The following is a 15466-nucleotide window of genomic DNA, read 5'->3' on the forward strand; positions in this document are numbered from 1 at the left end:
GAACCTACATTATTTTAAATGTTTCATTAGATTTGTACTAGCATAACAGTAATTAACAGTAAAACTTTTTCATTAAATAGCCTTACATTCTTTCATAGTCATGCTTATATGGTAAAATAAACAGTTATTTGAAGCCTCACAGGGAACTGCATAAAGCTTCCTATAATTAAACACTTGAGTTTGTTTTGGATTGCTGTTTTTGGATAACATGCAGCATATCCCCAGTATATTGTTTGCCTTTTCTTAAATGCTGCTAATTTACAAACCCAACAGGTGGCCACTTTTAAGAAAATGAGGTATTATTTTTATACAGGAAATCCCTTACTAATTGCTTAATTAGATTCTGACAATGTTTGCCATTGTGGTTGTATAATGAAATCTTTTAAGGTGGCCCCCTACAGTCTAAAAATGGAGCCCATAATGTCCAACATTACAACTTGCCATGTATATAGTTGCATTTATGACAGTTTGCCTCATTTCTCCCACAAAGTGTAGATGATTTAGCTATTTTCAAATTTATGGCACAACTAGACTCTATTCATGGTTCTTACTTGTTTCTACCTATTTACTAAACGATTTCACAGTTACATTAAAGTATGTGTAATTGTGCTGGTGCTTTCTATTTTAATATTGTAGCCTTAATTTGAATGTCATTTCAATCAACAAATACTTATTAAGTGGCTATTGTGTACCAGGTTTTGGTGGTGGTTGCTAGTTATAGAGGCCAATAATAAATATGTTCTGTGTTCATCAAATACCTCCCCCTCACTTTTCAAGCTATATTTTAGATATGTAACCTTTTAATTTTATACCCCAGTTTAAAATATTCTTTATTAGGTGCAACATATATTCTTTCAACATAGTATATGTTTGTGATAGCTTAACCAATAGCTATCCTGTCATTATTAGTTGAGTGAAAAAAACAGTCATGCATCACTTAATGACAGGTATGCATTCTAAGAAATGTGCCATTAGGCAATTTGGTCATCGTGCAAACATTATAGTGTACTTAAGTCATTTACAATGTCACTAGGCAGTATAATCTTATGGGATCACTGTTTTGTGTGTATGTGTTGTATAGTTACCCAAAACATTGTTATGTAATTTATTCCTTTCTCTCTGTAGTTTTAAAAGAAACATGTTTTAAAAATAAGAGCGAGTAATAATTAATACAAATTTAGAGTGATTTCTTTCTTACCTGCTAGTTCATGAAAATTTTATCTGACTCTTCCCTTACTCCTGATTATCAACCTTATGTTAGTACATTTGGTTAGATGAAGCACCCATTCCATAATTTGTTGTCATTTTCTTGAATTATTGCCCAGTACTAATTTGCATTCTTAGAAAAATCTGGTTGAATGAGGGTTTTATATTCTCTGATGAATCTCATCTAAGCAATAACTGATTGTAAGAAATCTTAAAAGTACTGTCCTACAGAGATAACCTGTATTGCATTCTTGAATTCAATAGTGTGCAGTGATGGTGCAGTGTTGTGCATGTTAACAGGTTTTGATTTTTGAATGTGTGACTGCATATTAGGAGGTGCAGAAGCAATTTTACCTTTCCTTTTAGCATCTTTATATAGAGGAATACAAATCTCTGCATTTTTGCGTAGGATATTCCTGGAACCTTCTGATTGTCACCTAAATTTATTATTATATTTAATGGATTTATAGGATCATAATCTTGACCTTTAGCTAGAATTCAGTACAAAGAGGAGGGGCAAATCTGGAAAATTTAGACAATTAAAATGACCTTGATTGAGCTCCCTGCCTTTTAGGACCAGAGGACTAGAGGACCAGGGGTATGCAGTAGAATGCATGCATTTATTGATTGATTTGTTCATTCCTTGCTCACTATTTTAAGCAAGCATAAACATGTAAGATGATCTCTCTCCTTCGAAAAAGAAATCTAACACTCATAGGAGTTATTATTTTGGCTAGTCATATGTTGGTGAACAATGGTATATTTATCCTACCCAGTTTACATGCCTGAGAGCTAAATGGATTTAAGTGTGGCTAGAATGGTAACGATAAAATATTTTGCATCTTATGGGAAGAATCTGCCTATGCTAGAGAGGTGGAAGTATATCAGGAAAGGCTTTATATTCTTGGTTTTGATGATAGGATTCAAAAAGAAAGACAAGGTTCAGAGTAGATGTGGGAACTTAAGATCAGTTTCAGAAACTAGGAAGTTTATTTTACCTAGAGCCTGGGTTATGTGTATGATAGTCATAGGGAATAATGATGTAAAAGTAAAGGTAAATAAGAGAATCACAAGAGATCAAGTTGAAAATTAAGTTCAGTTGTATACAGGTAAAAACAGCTATGGAATTAAATGCAACAGAATGAAATTTGAAGGTGAATCACACTTGCCCTTTGTAAATATTGGTATCTGTTTTCAGTACTGGATAAAAGATTATTACCACTGCAAAACTCTATGGAGATTTCAATGACTTCTTTCTCCATATTTCTTCAAGTCAAGATTAAAGTATTTTTGGTTATTTCTTTGCAACTAGAATAATTTTATACAGACCATTCATTCCCTTGTTTTGGCTTCATCAAAAATGAAATCCTCTTCAAAGTTGTTACACCATATTTCTCATGAATTAAAGTGTGGAGGCCTTTCTTAACTGTTATGCATCATGCTTAGCAGATAGAATTTGTATTCTTGCCAGCGTGCTGCAGCACTTGACGAACTGTTAGTATGGCACCTCATTCATCCAGCATCCTTGAGAAGCAAATACTACACATAAGTGATTTCCAGATAGATGAAACTTTAGTGTTCTTTTAAAAACTACATTTTTATTTTGTATATTTACCCTGAAAACTTTGTTTAAAATTTGGTTTGCTTCCTTTTCAGAACATCTTTTGAATTTTTTTGAATAATTTCTATCCTTTATTTCCCAGTGGGAATTATTGGTGAGCCTTTGTGAATAATTGAGTTACATTCAAATTTTTATTTATGTAGTAAATGATTCTCAACTCTTTTGATTTTTTTGAATTTTCTCTTCACTTTTCTTTGGGGTTTTCTCTTTTGAATCCACTCTCATTTGTCAGCTTTTTTCTTTGACCACCTCTAATCCAATGACTCATTGTGGAGCTTTCTGAGTGTGGCTTAATCAGGACCCCACAACTCTAGAGGGGGAAGTAGATGGTAAAAAACATGTTTGTGCTCCATATTTTGCAACACTCCTGTTTTCTTAAACTTTTGCATTCCTGTATTCCAGACACCAGGACTTTTCTTAGCTGAATTTAAAAAAATATATCCAGGGGTTAGGGGCATAGCTCAGTAATACAGTGCTTGTCTAGTTATGCAAGAGGTCCTGGATTGATCCCCAGCATTGCAAATAATAATAATATGTAGATATATCTTTGGTATAAATTTGTATAATTTATAAAACGTTCAAATATTGCTTTACCATGTCCATGACAAGGTCCATTTTGCTAATCCTCAGAACAATCCCACAAATTGATTATTATTTTCCAGAAGATAAAGATGAGATCACTGAGGAAAGTTAACTTTTCCAAGCAAGCAAAGTTAGTAGTAGTGAGGCTGGGATTCTAATAATTAACTCTTTTTAACTTAGGTCTCTTTGGATTTCCACATCTATAAAATTTCTGTAAGATGCCTGCTGCCCTCATAGGGTTGGATGTAAGGTACAAGTGAAGAAATATATAGGCACACATTATGTAAAGTTTAGTACTCCATAAAAATGTTAGTTTTAGAGTTAAAACTAATGAGCAACTTAATGTTAGTTTTTATTTGATATTTCTTCACCGTACTGATAAGTCACTGTTTTTATTATGAATTGTTACATTGAAAGGCTACTAAAAGGCAAATTTGAGACTTCGAAGCAGAATCAACAAGCAGCAACAAAACTAGATAAATCATTTGTCCAACTTGGCAGAAAAGGTCCATTGTGATTAATAGCCTCTAACAAGATAATCATCTGTGGGTCATCTGTTTCCTAGTGTATAATAATATTTAAATATTCAAATCAAATCTAATTGCTAGGACTTTATAAAGACCCTGGAACTAGTGAGGAATATTGAGAGTTTATACTGAGTCTCTTATACTCCTCTTGGTATCTCGTTCCGGTTGTTAATTGTTAAGATTGATTGTGAGACCCAGTGCTCAAATATGATTTCTGATGTTACTACAGTAATTTCTGATTACTTTGGAACTTGTGAGCATTCAGAGGGATATGAGTAAAAGTTAACTTTTGTACCATTTGAAAAATGTGCAAATTCTTGATGTAGATTTTTCCGTAAGGAGTAATTTTAAAGTATTTAAGGAAAGTATTAAACCAAAGTGAACATATTTTTAAAGAAAATGTAATCATTTTGACAATTCAACATGAATTAACACTTCTTTCTAATCTTTTAAAGTATCTTTTCTAGCTAATGTTTTCTCACCCAAATCCCTATCTACTTTTTAAGAAGTAACAAAATTAAAATTGTAAAAGACTTCTTAAATTATGATTTTTAAAATTAGCACATACTGACTTTTCTCCTAATTATCCAAATTAGTGAATAAAATTTACATATAAAAAGAAACCACTGTCTTAACATTAATCCTCACCCTTACACAATTCAAGCACCTGTAGATAACTCCCTTGATTTCAGTTTTTCCTTTGACTTCTCCACCATAGATCAACCAAACAATTCTCTGATCATGGTATTGAAGCCACTGTTTTATGTATATAATTTCTATGGGAATAGCTTTATCATTAAAGTTTTTCAGGCTACTGTATAACTTAGAATATTTTTATCCAGCCAAAACCATAAACTTAATTCAGTATTCTGTCATGTGAAAGTCTAATTAATTTTCTTCCTATTAGAAACAGCTATCAAGGATAATTCACATCACATAGTGAATTGAGTCATATTATCCTAATGATAATGTCCAATTTTTTTGTGATGGAAAGATCCTCGGACTAAATCTGCACTTGCTTAGTGACACTTCTCAAGTATCACTCTTTCCTTTTTCCCCTTGCATAATGTGATTTCTGCCTGCTGATGGAGAGGAGATACAGCTGTCTTAGAACTTACTATGCTGTTGTTCAGTTAGCCTGCTGTAGAGTATGTATGAAATAAAATATGTATAATAACTTTTAAAAAATCAGATAGTTTCCTGTGTAATCTCTCAAAATTCTGGTAGATTTTTTTTTTCATATTTGCACCAGAGTTGTCATCTTTATTTATACAGACGTTCTCAGCATCCCTTATTATTAAATCTTACAGGTTTGTTATTTTCTCATTCACTCTGTTGAGAAGATCTAGACTGTAATAACAACTAGAAATATTAGTGGACATTTAAATAGAATTCCACCAATTAAAAATAAACAACTGGAGAACAATAGGTGAATATTTCTTTCATTTTAGGTTGCTTCATAGATCAAATTTACATTTGTATTTGATCTGGAAAAGTAATATTGAATCCACATTTTTTAAAGATTGACATAATATTCTTTTTTTTTTTTTTTTTTTTTTTTTGGTACCGGGGATTGAACTCAGGGGCACTCAACTACTGACTCACACCCCCAGTCCTAAATAAAATTTTGTATTTTATTTAGAGACAGGGTCTCATTGAGTTGCTTAGCACCTTGCTTTTGATGAGGCTGGCGCTATCCTCCTGCCTCAGCCTCCTGAGCTGCTGGGATTAGAGGCATGTGCCACTGCACCTAGCTGGATATAATATTGTTATATAATAATGCCATTTTCAAATGTAGGACAGAAAACGATGTGACAAAAGATATGTCTTTAATGCCAGTAATGAATAACAGAAAAATCAATAACTGACATACAAATTTGTAATTATTGCTAATGAAATACAGTAGTAGTTGAGGTAAAAGAGAAGGGAGTTAGCATTTCCAAGTAACTTATATAAGTCAGAAACTGTATTTGTAAAGTATTTTTAGATCATTTAATTGTCTGGAAATTTGCATAAAGAAACTGGAGCCTCTGAGGTAAATTTTCATTTTAATTGGTAGAAATTAGAAAGTCAGTGTTATAGCGAGAATTTAGTTACCTACAAGAATTTTTCACTGAAATATTTAGAACAAATTAGCCTGTGATTGATGTTCTTGGAGGATGAATGAATTTCTCTCCCACCTCTAGCATGAACAGTTTGGCCCTGGATATCTGGATAAGCAAGGCCTATCTCTTTGACCCTTTCAGTCCTTTGATGATGGATTTTGCCCACATGGTTGAACAGCATGGTAATAAGTTCACTTGCTGTTTACTTCAAACTATATACAAAATCTCCTCCCATTTCTCCTTTATCCAGCCTTCTCTGTAATCCCTTCCTAAATAACCTTATCACAACAAATGATTAAGCATTTCTGTTGTTTCTTATAGCTGAAGCAAGTGATTGATGAGGTGCCTAGTTCCAAGGACATTCTTATACCTTAAGGCTCTTCTTGCCCCTGTCCTCACTTGATGCTCATATACTACTTTATTTTCACATGAATTTATGGCTTCTCCATCCAATTTTTAAACTTTCTAATTAAGGACAAGAATTATGTGTTACTCTTTTCCTGTCTCCCACATTTTTAACTCTTCTGCTCAATATATACTCGATCAAGGGGCTGGTAGATTGTATGCTTAGCTTGTATGAGGCCATAGGTTCATTCCTTAGCACCCAGAACATATATATACACTCATATATGTGCATGCACAATCGAATACATGTTGTCATGGTATTGATCATCTATATTGTATTTAAGAATCTGTAAGATTAACATTATGATACAGTTCCAAGGTATTGGCCCACTAAGTAAATTCTCAGTTCCTATTTTCTATAAAACTCTTCATATTCCATCGTCTCTTGACCTTTGTCAATTCTTCCACTAATGTGTAGCTTCCCTTTTACAAACCTTTACAAAACCATTTTGCATGCCTGAGTCAGGGTGAGGCTAATGGGCCATGTGTAAAAAGAAATATTTGTGGTGTAATTAATTGAAAAATATAAGCAATATGAAGACAGGAACTCAATTCATACCTTTTTCTATTGGTGTCTGATAAGTCTCCCTTAATTAGTGCTCACAAAGTATTTGCAGTGAGAGTGGGTAGAATGTATACAGGATAAGGGACATGATTGTGGTGTAGTGCTTCTCACTGCTTTCTGTTATCTTGAGCATCAGCTCCCCATTGTAAATTAGTTTAAGCTGGCCTTCAATAGAATCACCAACTATGCTCTAAAAATAGTTGATGCTGTCAATAATTCATTTGTAAAGACAACAGTATTGATTTTCACTGAAGCACATTATTAAATAATTCTTAGCAAAAGTGATGTCTTACTGAAAAAGACTTTATTCAACAAATGAATGTGGAGAGAAGAAGAGAGGACACCTACCTAAAAAACAGGCAATTTGCATGCCGATGACATCATCCAGCATCTTACTATTGTGACTTTCTTAAAAATTTTGAACTTCTCCCCCAAAAAGAGATAATTCATTTCTCATGACAAATATGTTAATAAATTTGAAAGTCTTTTGTCAGTTTATAAAATAGTGACCTTTGTTCAAATGACTGTTCATCTGACAAACAGCCCATGTGCCTTCTAGTAGGACACAGTAATGATGTATGTGTCTGCTACTTCCATTTTCACTTCACCCTATCATTTGTCACTTTCTGCCTATAGACAGCAGCCAAGGCTATTTGTCTGCCATAGCTTAATATGCAAATCCCTCATCCACATGCATGGACTGTGGTAGTGTATCTCCTATATCACATTTGCTACCCCTAATTACATTCTGGAATGTAATAAAAATTCTAGTCCTGTGTATTATTTTAATTACTTTTATAAGAAAAGTGAGTATCTTGTGAGTTTTTATATCCATTGATAGGTAAATTTACAATTTATAGGTAAAATTTTGAGAAAATTTGAGCTAAGATAACCTTGAGATAATATTAGACCCTTGTGTATTAAAATTGCATTATTATCCATGATTTAGTTTTTCATTTATATGATTTAAAATGAAATGGTGGGGAAAAGTTAATTGGACTACATGTTCTTCCTTAGATCAGCGTTAAGTGGCAATTTTTTTTTTTTAGTTTGGGTTAAATTAAAAAGTATTTGAAACATACTAAATTAGTTAATCGTATGCATAGAGTGACCGTTTTAAAAGATAAGCTTATAAGATTGAAAAAATTGTATTAATTTAATAAAATATCCAATAGTATTTACATGTAACAGTTGAAGAATACAAGGAAAATATCTTTTTTTAACAGATAATATAACTTTTGGTAACATACAATGAATATCAATATGGTATTTCATTTTAGTGAAAGGAGAATGAGATATCAGAGTTGAAAGAAAGGGTTATAGTAGCAAGCCACAGAAATACAAAGGAGAAAGAAAGATGTTAGTGGATGTTGAAATTTCCAAGTAAAATATAAAGTTAATGATAGATTAATTGCAACATCACACATCAGAGCTCTCAGAGCTCGTTCATATATTCAGTCATGTGTGTGCATTACAAAATGTTGGCAAGTACACTGACACTTTATTGATGGAGGAATTGAAATTGAGAAAGATTACATAACTTGCTTAATGTCCACAGGTGGCTGAAGTAGAGGGTGATTTGAATTCAGACCATCAGACTGTGCATCTAGTGCTTTTCCCTCCTTATGGCCCCTGGTCTTCAAATAACTGAAAAGTTAATGTCAGTTGTCCTATCTGTTCCTCTTCTCCTGCTCTTGATCTTGGCTCCTTTATCCCACAATGAAGTATTTTGCTGTGAGTTTACCTGCATTTATCTGACAAAGTACATCAAAACACAAATGTAATTTTTTTTAAAACCATAGTTAGCAGGTTAAATAAAGCTATGGGAAGAATCTTGACTCCTGGCACTGATGTAACCCACACTCTGTGATGTGTACCCAACATTGCTTTGAAATAAACCATTTTTGACAATAACCCTAGGCATTGGTGGTGGTATTCTCTGTTGATGCAATCTAAGATTGAGACCTAGAAAGGTCATTTTTTCTCTCCTTGGTTACCATAGCCTGAAGTGGAAATATCAGAGTTTGAACCCTATATTTTCTGTCTCCAGAACGTTGGTTCTTTCAGTTATCAGTTGTCCCCACCGATATCAGACAGGCTTTTGTAGCTGAAGAAAATGGGGATTATAAGACACAAAGTATGTACCTTCTGTGCTCTTATCCCACAATGGACTTTGTCTGTAGAGCCCCATGGTAAGATTATTATTTCTCTACTAGGAAAGCTAAAGTCACTGAAAGTGGTTTCCTCATTCGTTATCTAACTGAGGGAAATAGGGTGAAAGCTATTTGAACTTTCTTCAATCTGTTTGTCAAATTAAAATTTGCTGATTTTTATTTGTAGTATAAAGATGCATTTATGAAAGCAAATCCTGGCTACAAATGGTGTCCTACTACGAACAAGCCTGTGAAATCGCCAACTCCCACAGTCAATCCACGGAAGAAACTTTGGGCCTTTCCATCTGACTCTTCAAGAGACTTGCCAAGCCCCAAGAAGGCAAAGACTGAAGAAATGCCTCAGCTGAACTTTGGAATGGCTGGTGAGTTTAGATGTTGTTTCTACATCTTCTTTAGTAATAGGACAATACATTTCATTAATATTTTTAACTAATAGTACACAGTTTGGGGTAGTAAAATTTATGACCAATATGAAGCAATCACAAATAAATGGCATATCTTAAAGCACTAGAAGATGATATACAAAGAATATATATATATAACTAAAGAAAGAAGATGGAGAGACCAAGTTATACATATGTGTGAATTCCTGTCATTACTATATAGAAAAGTACACGAAAATGTGGAGATTGTTAGGAGCTTAGGGAATTTTTTAATATTTAAAATATTTCAATACATATACACACTACAAAGGTATCCCAGTAAGAAAGCTACAATTATGTATATCATCTCTGTATCTGAAACATCGAGGGCAAAAATATGAACAACTCCATCACACATCTGAGGTGTATCTAAAACCTGTGTCTTACAGAGTTTCCATCCTAACCCCCCACCCCCATCCCCCGCTTCCCAGTTCCTCTATGGGCCATGCAAATTTAAAATTCCAGATGGTCCCATTTGTTATGGAACCTTTAATACTTTCTGGGGTGGTAAGGAATCCTGAAGCATTTATTACCATGAAATAAAGCATTTATATTCACCTTGTAAATGCCTATATCATCTACCCTGGTCATTGCAATGCAGTAGTCAAAAGAAGAATTTGCCAAGATGAAATTCAGAGATTGGGCAGGGTAGAAGCAGTGAAGTTGGTGTTGAGCACAGAGTTCCTATTTCATCAAACACATTCTCTTCAAAATCAGTGTACTGAACCATTTGCAATATGGAAAGGTTGGAAGGAAGTTGAGCAATACTGGGATGACACATTTTTGTTTTTAAATAGCCAACAGACCTTACCAGATTTAAGAGTTCAATATGCGATTTTTATGAATGCTAAAAATTAAGCTTAACACAATGGCAATTCTGGGGAAACAGTCTCCAGATGATCTATATGTGTCTATAGTGTGACTCTTAAGTGAGCTCTCAAAATGATGGTTGGCTTCATCTTTTTTTTTTTTCCCCCTTTTTATGGGGATTAAACCCAGGGACAGGGGTATTCTAAGCATGAATTTAACTGCTAAGCTATACTATGTCCCAAAGAATCAAAACAGAGATCTGCTCTTGTTTTAGCTTTCACTTTGTACGATTTTAGCTGCAACTCACTTGTTAATGGATAGTCTTGTGGATAGTCTTGGTGATTTTCTGAACTTCCCATATTATATCATTTGGAGTGTTTCTAAAACATTTTCTTATCAAGATGACAAGATGAGAAAGTCTTATGTAGATGACTGGCTTCTAATTTAAATGTCTTTGATTATCATTTAGCATCCATTGCTTTTTCTCTCACTTCTAAAACAAGGTTAGTGCATGTTGGACTTTTTTTTTTTTAACAACATTCAATTATTCTTTGCAAACAAATAATTATTTCAAATTATATAAAGTTATATAAAAGGTGTGGAGATAATACCTTGCACCTTATCTGATCATAATGGAATGAAACTGGAAATCAATGATAAAAGAAGGAAGGAAAAATCCTGCATCACCTGGAAAATGAACAATATGTTACTGAATGATCAATGAGTTACAGAGGACATAAAGGAGGAAATCAAAAAAATCTTAGAGATAAAGGACAATACAGACACAACATATGGGAATCTATGGGACACAAAGAAAGCAGTTTTAAGAGGGAAATTCATTTCCTGGAGTTCATTCCTCAAAAAAAGAAAAAACCAACAAATAAATGAACTCACACTTCATCTCAAAACCCTAGAAAAGGAAGAGCAAAACAACAGCAAATATAGTGGAAGACAAGAAATAATTAAAATCAGAGCGGAAATCAACGAAACTGAAACAAAAACCATTGAAAAAAATTGATAAAACTAAAAGTTGGTTCTTCTAAAAAATAAATAAGATCGACAGACCCTTAGCCATGCTAACGAAGAGGAGAGAGAATTCAAATTACTAACATATGGGATGAAAAAGGCAATATCACAATGGACACTACAGAAATACAGAAGATAATTAGAAAGTATTTTGAAACCCTGTATTCCAATAAAAATAGAAGATAGTGAAGATATCGATAAATTTCTTAAGTCATATGATCTGCCCAGATTGAGTCAGGAAGACATACACGATTTAAACAGACCAATAACAAAGGAAGAAATAGAAGAAGCCATCAAAAGACTACCAACCAAGAAAAGCCCTGGACCAGATGGGTATACAGCGGAGTTTTACAAAACCTTCAAAGAAGAATTAATAGCAATACTTTTCAAGCTATTTCAAGAAATAGAAAAAGAAGGAGCTCTTCCAAATTCATTCTATGAGGCCAACATCACCCTGATCCCGAAACCAGAAAAAGACACTTCAAAGAAAGAAAACTACAGACCAATATCTCTAATGAAGTTAGATGCAAAAATTCTCAATAAAATCCTGGCAAATTGAATACAAAAGCATATCAAAAAAATTGTGCACCATGATCAAGTAGGATTCATCCCTGGGATGCAAGGCTGGTTCAATATACAGAAATCAATAAATGTTATTCACCACATCAATAGACTTAAAGATAAGAACCATATGATCATCTCGATAGATGCAGAAAAAGCATTCGACAAAGTACAGCATCCCTTTATGTTCAAAACACTAGAAAAACTAGGGATAACAGGAACTTACCATGTTACCTCAACATGGTAAAAGCTATATATGCTAAGCCTCAGGCTAGCATCACTCTAAATGGAGAAAAACTGAAGGCATTCCCTCTAAAATCTGGAACAAGACAGGGATGCCCTCTTTCACTACTTCTATTCAATTTAGTTCTTGAAATACTAGCCAGAGCAATTAGACAGACAAAAGAAATTAAAGGCATAAAAATAGGAAAAGAAGAACTTAAATTATCAGTATTTGCTGATGACATGATTCTATACGTAGAAGATCCAAAAGGGTCTACAAAGAAACTACTAGAACTAATAAATCAGCAAAGTGGCAGAATATAAAATCAACACGCATAAATCAAAGGCATTCGTGCATATCAGCAACAAAACTTCTGAAATGGAAATGAGGAAAACCACCCCATTCACAATATCCTCAAAAAAAAATAAAATACTTGGGAATCAACCTAACAAAAGAGGTGAAAGATTTATACAATGAAAACTACAGAACCCTAAAGAGAGAAATAGAAGATCTTAGAAGATGGAAAAATATACCCTGTTCATGGATAGGCAGAACTAACATCATCAAAATGGCGATATTACCCAAAGTTCTCTACAGGTTTAATGCGATGCCAATCAAAATCCCAATGGCATTTCTTGTAGAAATAGATAAAGCAATCATGAAATTCATATGGAAAAACAAAAGACCCAGAATAGCAAAAGCAATTCTAAGTAGGAAGTGTGAATCTGGAGGTATAGCGATACCAGATTTCAAACTGTACTACAGAGCAATAGTAACAAAAACAGCATGGTACTGGTACCAAAACAGGCAGGTGGACCAATGGTACAGAATAGAGGACACAGAAACCAATCCACAAAATTACAACTATCTTATATTTGATAAAGGGGCTAAAAGCATGCAATGGAGGAAGGATAGCATCTTCAACAAATGGTGCTGGGAAAACTGGAAATCCATATGCAACAAAATGAAGCTGAACCCCTTTCTCTTGCCATGCACAAAAGTTAACTCAAAATGGATCAAAGAGCTTGATATCAAATCAGAGACTTTGTGCCTGATAGAACAAAAAGTTGGCTCCGATCTACATATTGTGGGGTCAGGCTCCAAATTCCTTAATAGGACGCCCATAGCCCAAGAGTTAATAACAAGAATAAACAAATGGGACTTACTTAAACTAAAAAGTTTTTTTTTCTCAGCAAGAGAAACAATAAGAGAGGTAAATAGGGAGCCTACATCATGGGAACAAATTTTTACTCCTCACACTTCAGATAGAGCCCTAATATCCAGAATATACAAAGAACAATATGATAACAAATAACCCAATCAACAAATGGGCCAAGGACCTGAACAGACACTTCTCAGAGGAGGACATACAATCAATCAACAAGTACATGAAAAAATGCTCACCATCTCTAGCAGTCAGAGAAATGCAAATCAAAACCACCCTAAGATACCATCTCACTCCAGTAAGATTGGCAGCCATTAGGAAGTCAAACAACAATAAGTGCTGGCGAGGATGTGGGGAAAAGGGTACTCTTGTACATTGCTGGTGGGACTGCAAATTGGTGTGGCCAATATGGAAAGCAGTATGGAGATTCCTGGGAAAACTGGGAATGGAACCACCATTTGACCCAGCTATGGCCCTTCTCGGACTATTCCCTGAGGACCTTAAAAGAGCATACTATAGGGATACTGCCACATCAATGATCATAGCAGCACAATTCACAATAGCTAGACTTTGGAATCAACCTAGATGCCCTTCAATAGATGAATGAATAAAAAAAATGTGACATTTATACACAATGGAGTATTACGCAGCACTAAAAAATGACAAAATCATGGAATTTGCAGGGAATTGGATGGCACTAGAGCAGATTATGCTAAGTGAAGCTAGCCAGTCCTTGAAAAACAAATGCCAAATGTCTTCTTTGATATAAAGAGAGCAACTAAGTACAGAGCAGGGAGGAAGAGCATGAGGAAAAGATTAACATTAAACAGAGACATGAGGTGGGAGGGAAAGGGAGAGAGAATGGAAATTGTATGGAAATGGAAGGAGACCCTCAATGTTACACAAAATTACATATAAGAGGTTGTGAGGGGTAAGGGGTGGGGGAAACAAGGGAGAGAATTGAACAACAGCAGATGAGGTAGAGAGGGAAGATGGGAGGGGAGGAGAGGGGGGATAGTAGAGGATAGGAAAGGTAGCAGAATACAACAGTTACTAATAGGGCATTATGGAAAAATGTGAATGTGTAACCGATGTGATTCTGCAATTTGTATTTGGGGTAAAAATGGGAGTTCATAACCTACTTGAATCAAATGTATGAAAGATGATATGTCATGAGCTTTGTAATGTTTTGAACAACCAATAAAAAAAATCTTGCACACACACACAAAAAAAAAACCATTCAATTATTCTTTGCAAACAAATAATTATTTCAAATTATATAAAACTATGAGAACCTTTTTTTAAGTGTTGTTAACACTATTAATCTACCAGTCTTTTACCTATAAAATGGAAGTAGGACACAAACTTCAACCAAGATTTTTACTTCTTAGCTTTTCCAGTAGTGTTTTTGGTACCAGGGATTGAATCCAGGGGCACTTAACCACTGAGCCTTATCTCTGGCCCTTTTTATTTTCATTTTGAGACAGGGCCTGAGACAGGGCCTCGTTAACTTGCTGAGATTGGCTTTGAACTTGGGATTCTCCTGCTTCAGCCTCTCAAGCCACTGGGATTACAGGTGTGCACAACCCAGCATAAGCAGTTTTCTTTATAGCAAAGTACAAGAAAGCAGAAAGACACTTCCTGGCATTCATCTCGTTGTATATGTAATTAATTGCATGTGTTGGATATTGAAAATCCATGGCAAGAGTTCTATTCAGCTTCCATTTAATGGGTAACATTAGTCTGATGTTTCCAACAAGATGAAGTGAATTAAATTGCCTTTAATTAAAACATGCTTCTTGGCTATCTGAATTAGGGGATATAGAGGGAATTTAAAGGCTAGTGTAACTTTTCCTTAGCAGTGAATCTCTTTCATTTTGTTTTGTTTGCTCTGGTTTTTCCCTTGACATTTTTCGGTTTGTTTGTCACATGTGTATGTTTTCCAGGAAGGGGAAGTTATTTAGAAATTAATGCAGTACAAACCCTCTTGATAAAAGGAAAGTGTGCTATTTATGTAAATACATTTTAATAGTTCTGAATTATATAAATGTAAATGATATAAAGGATGAAGGTA

At 34.3% G+C, this 15466-nt stretch overlaps 1 protein-coding gene across 2 annotated transcripts in view; it reads left to right on the forward strand.

Moving 5' to 3' along the window:
* Positions 1 to 15466, forward strand: part of Bbx (BBX high mobility group box domain containing) — a 259928-nt gene that overhangs the window by 171719 nt on the left and 72743 nt on the right. For both annotated transcript variants that reach the window (XM_077795333.1, XM_077795334.1), the window contains exon 7: positions 9352 to 9547. In XM_077795333.1, coding sequence (XP_077651459.1) covers positions 9352 to 9547 — 196 coding nt within the window. The remainder of the gene's footprint in view (positions 1 to 9351; positions 9548 to 15466) is intronic.

This window comes from Urocitellus parryii, chromosome 2 (genome assembly GCF_045843805.1).
Source record: "Urocitellus parryii isolate mUroPar1 chromosome 2, mUroPar1.hap1, whole genome shotgun sequence".
Lineage (NCBI taxonomy): Eukaryota > Metazoa > Chordata > Mammalia > Rodentia > Sciuridae > Urocitellus > Urocitellus parryii.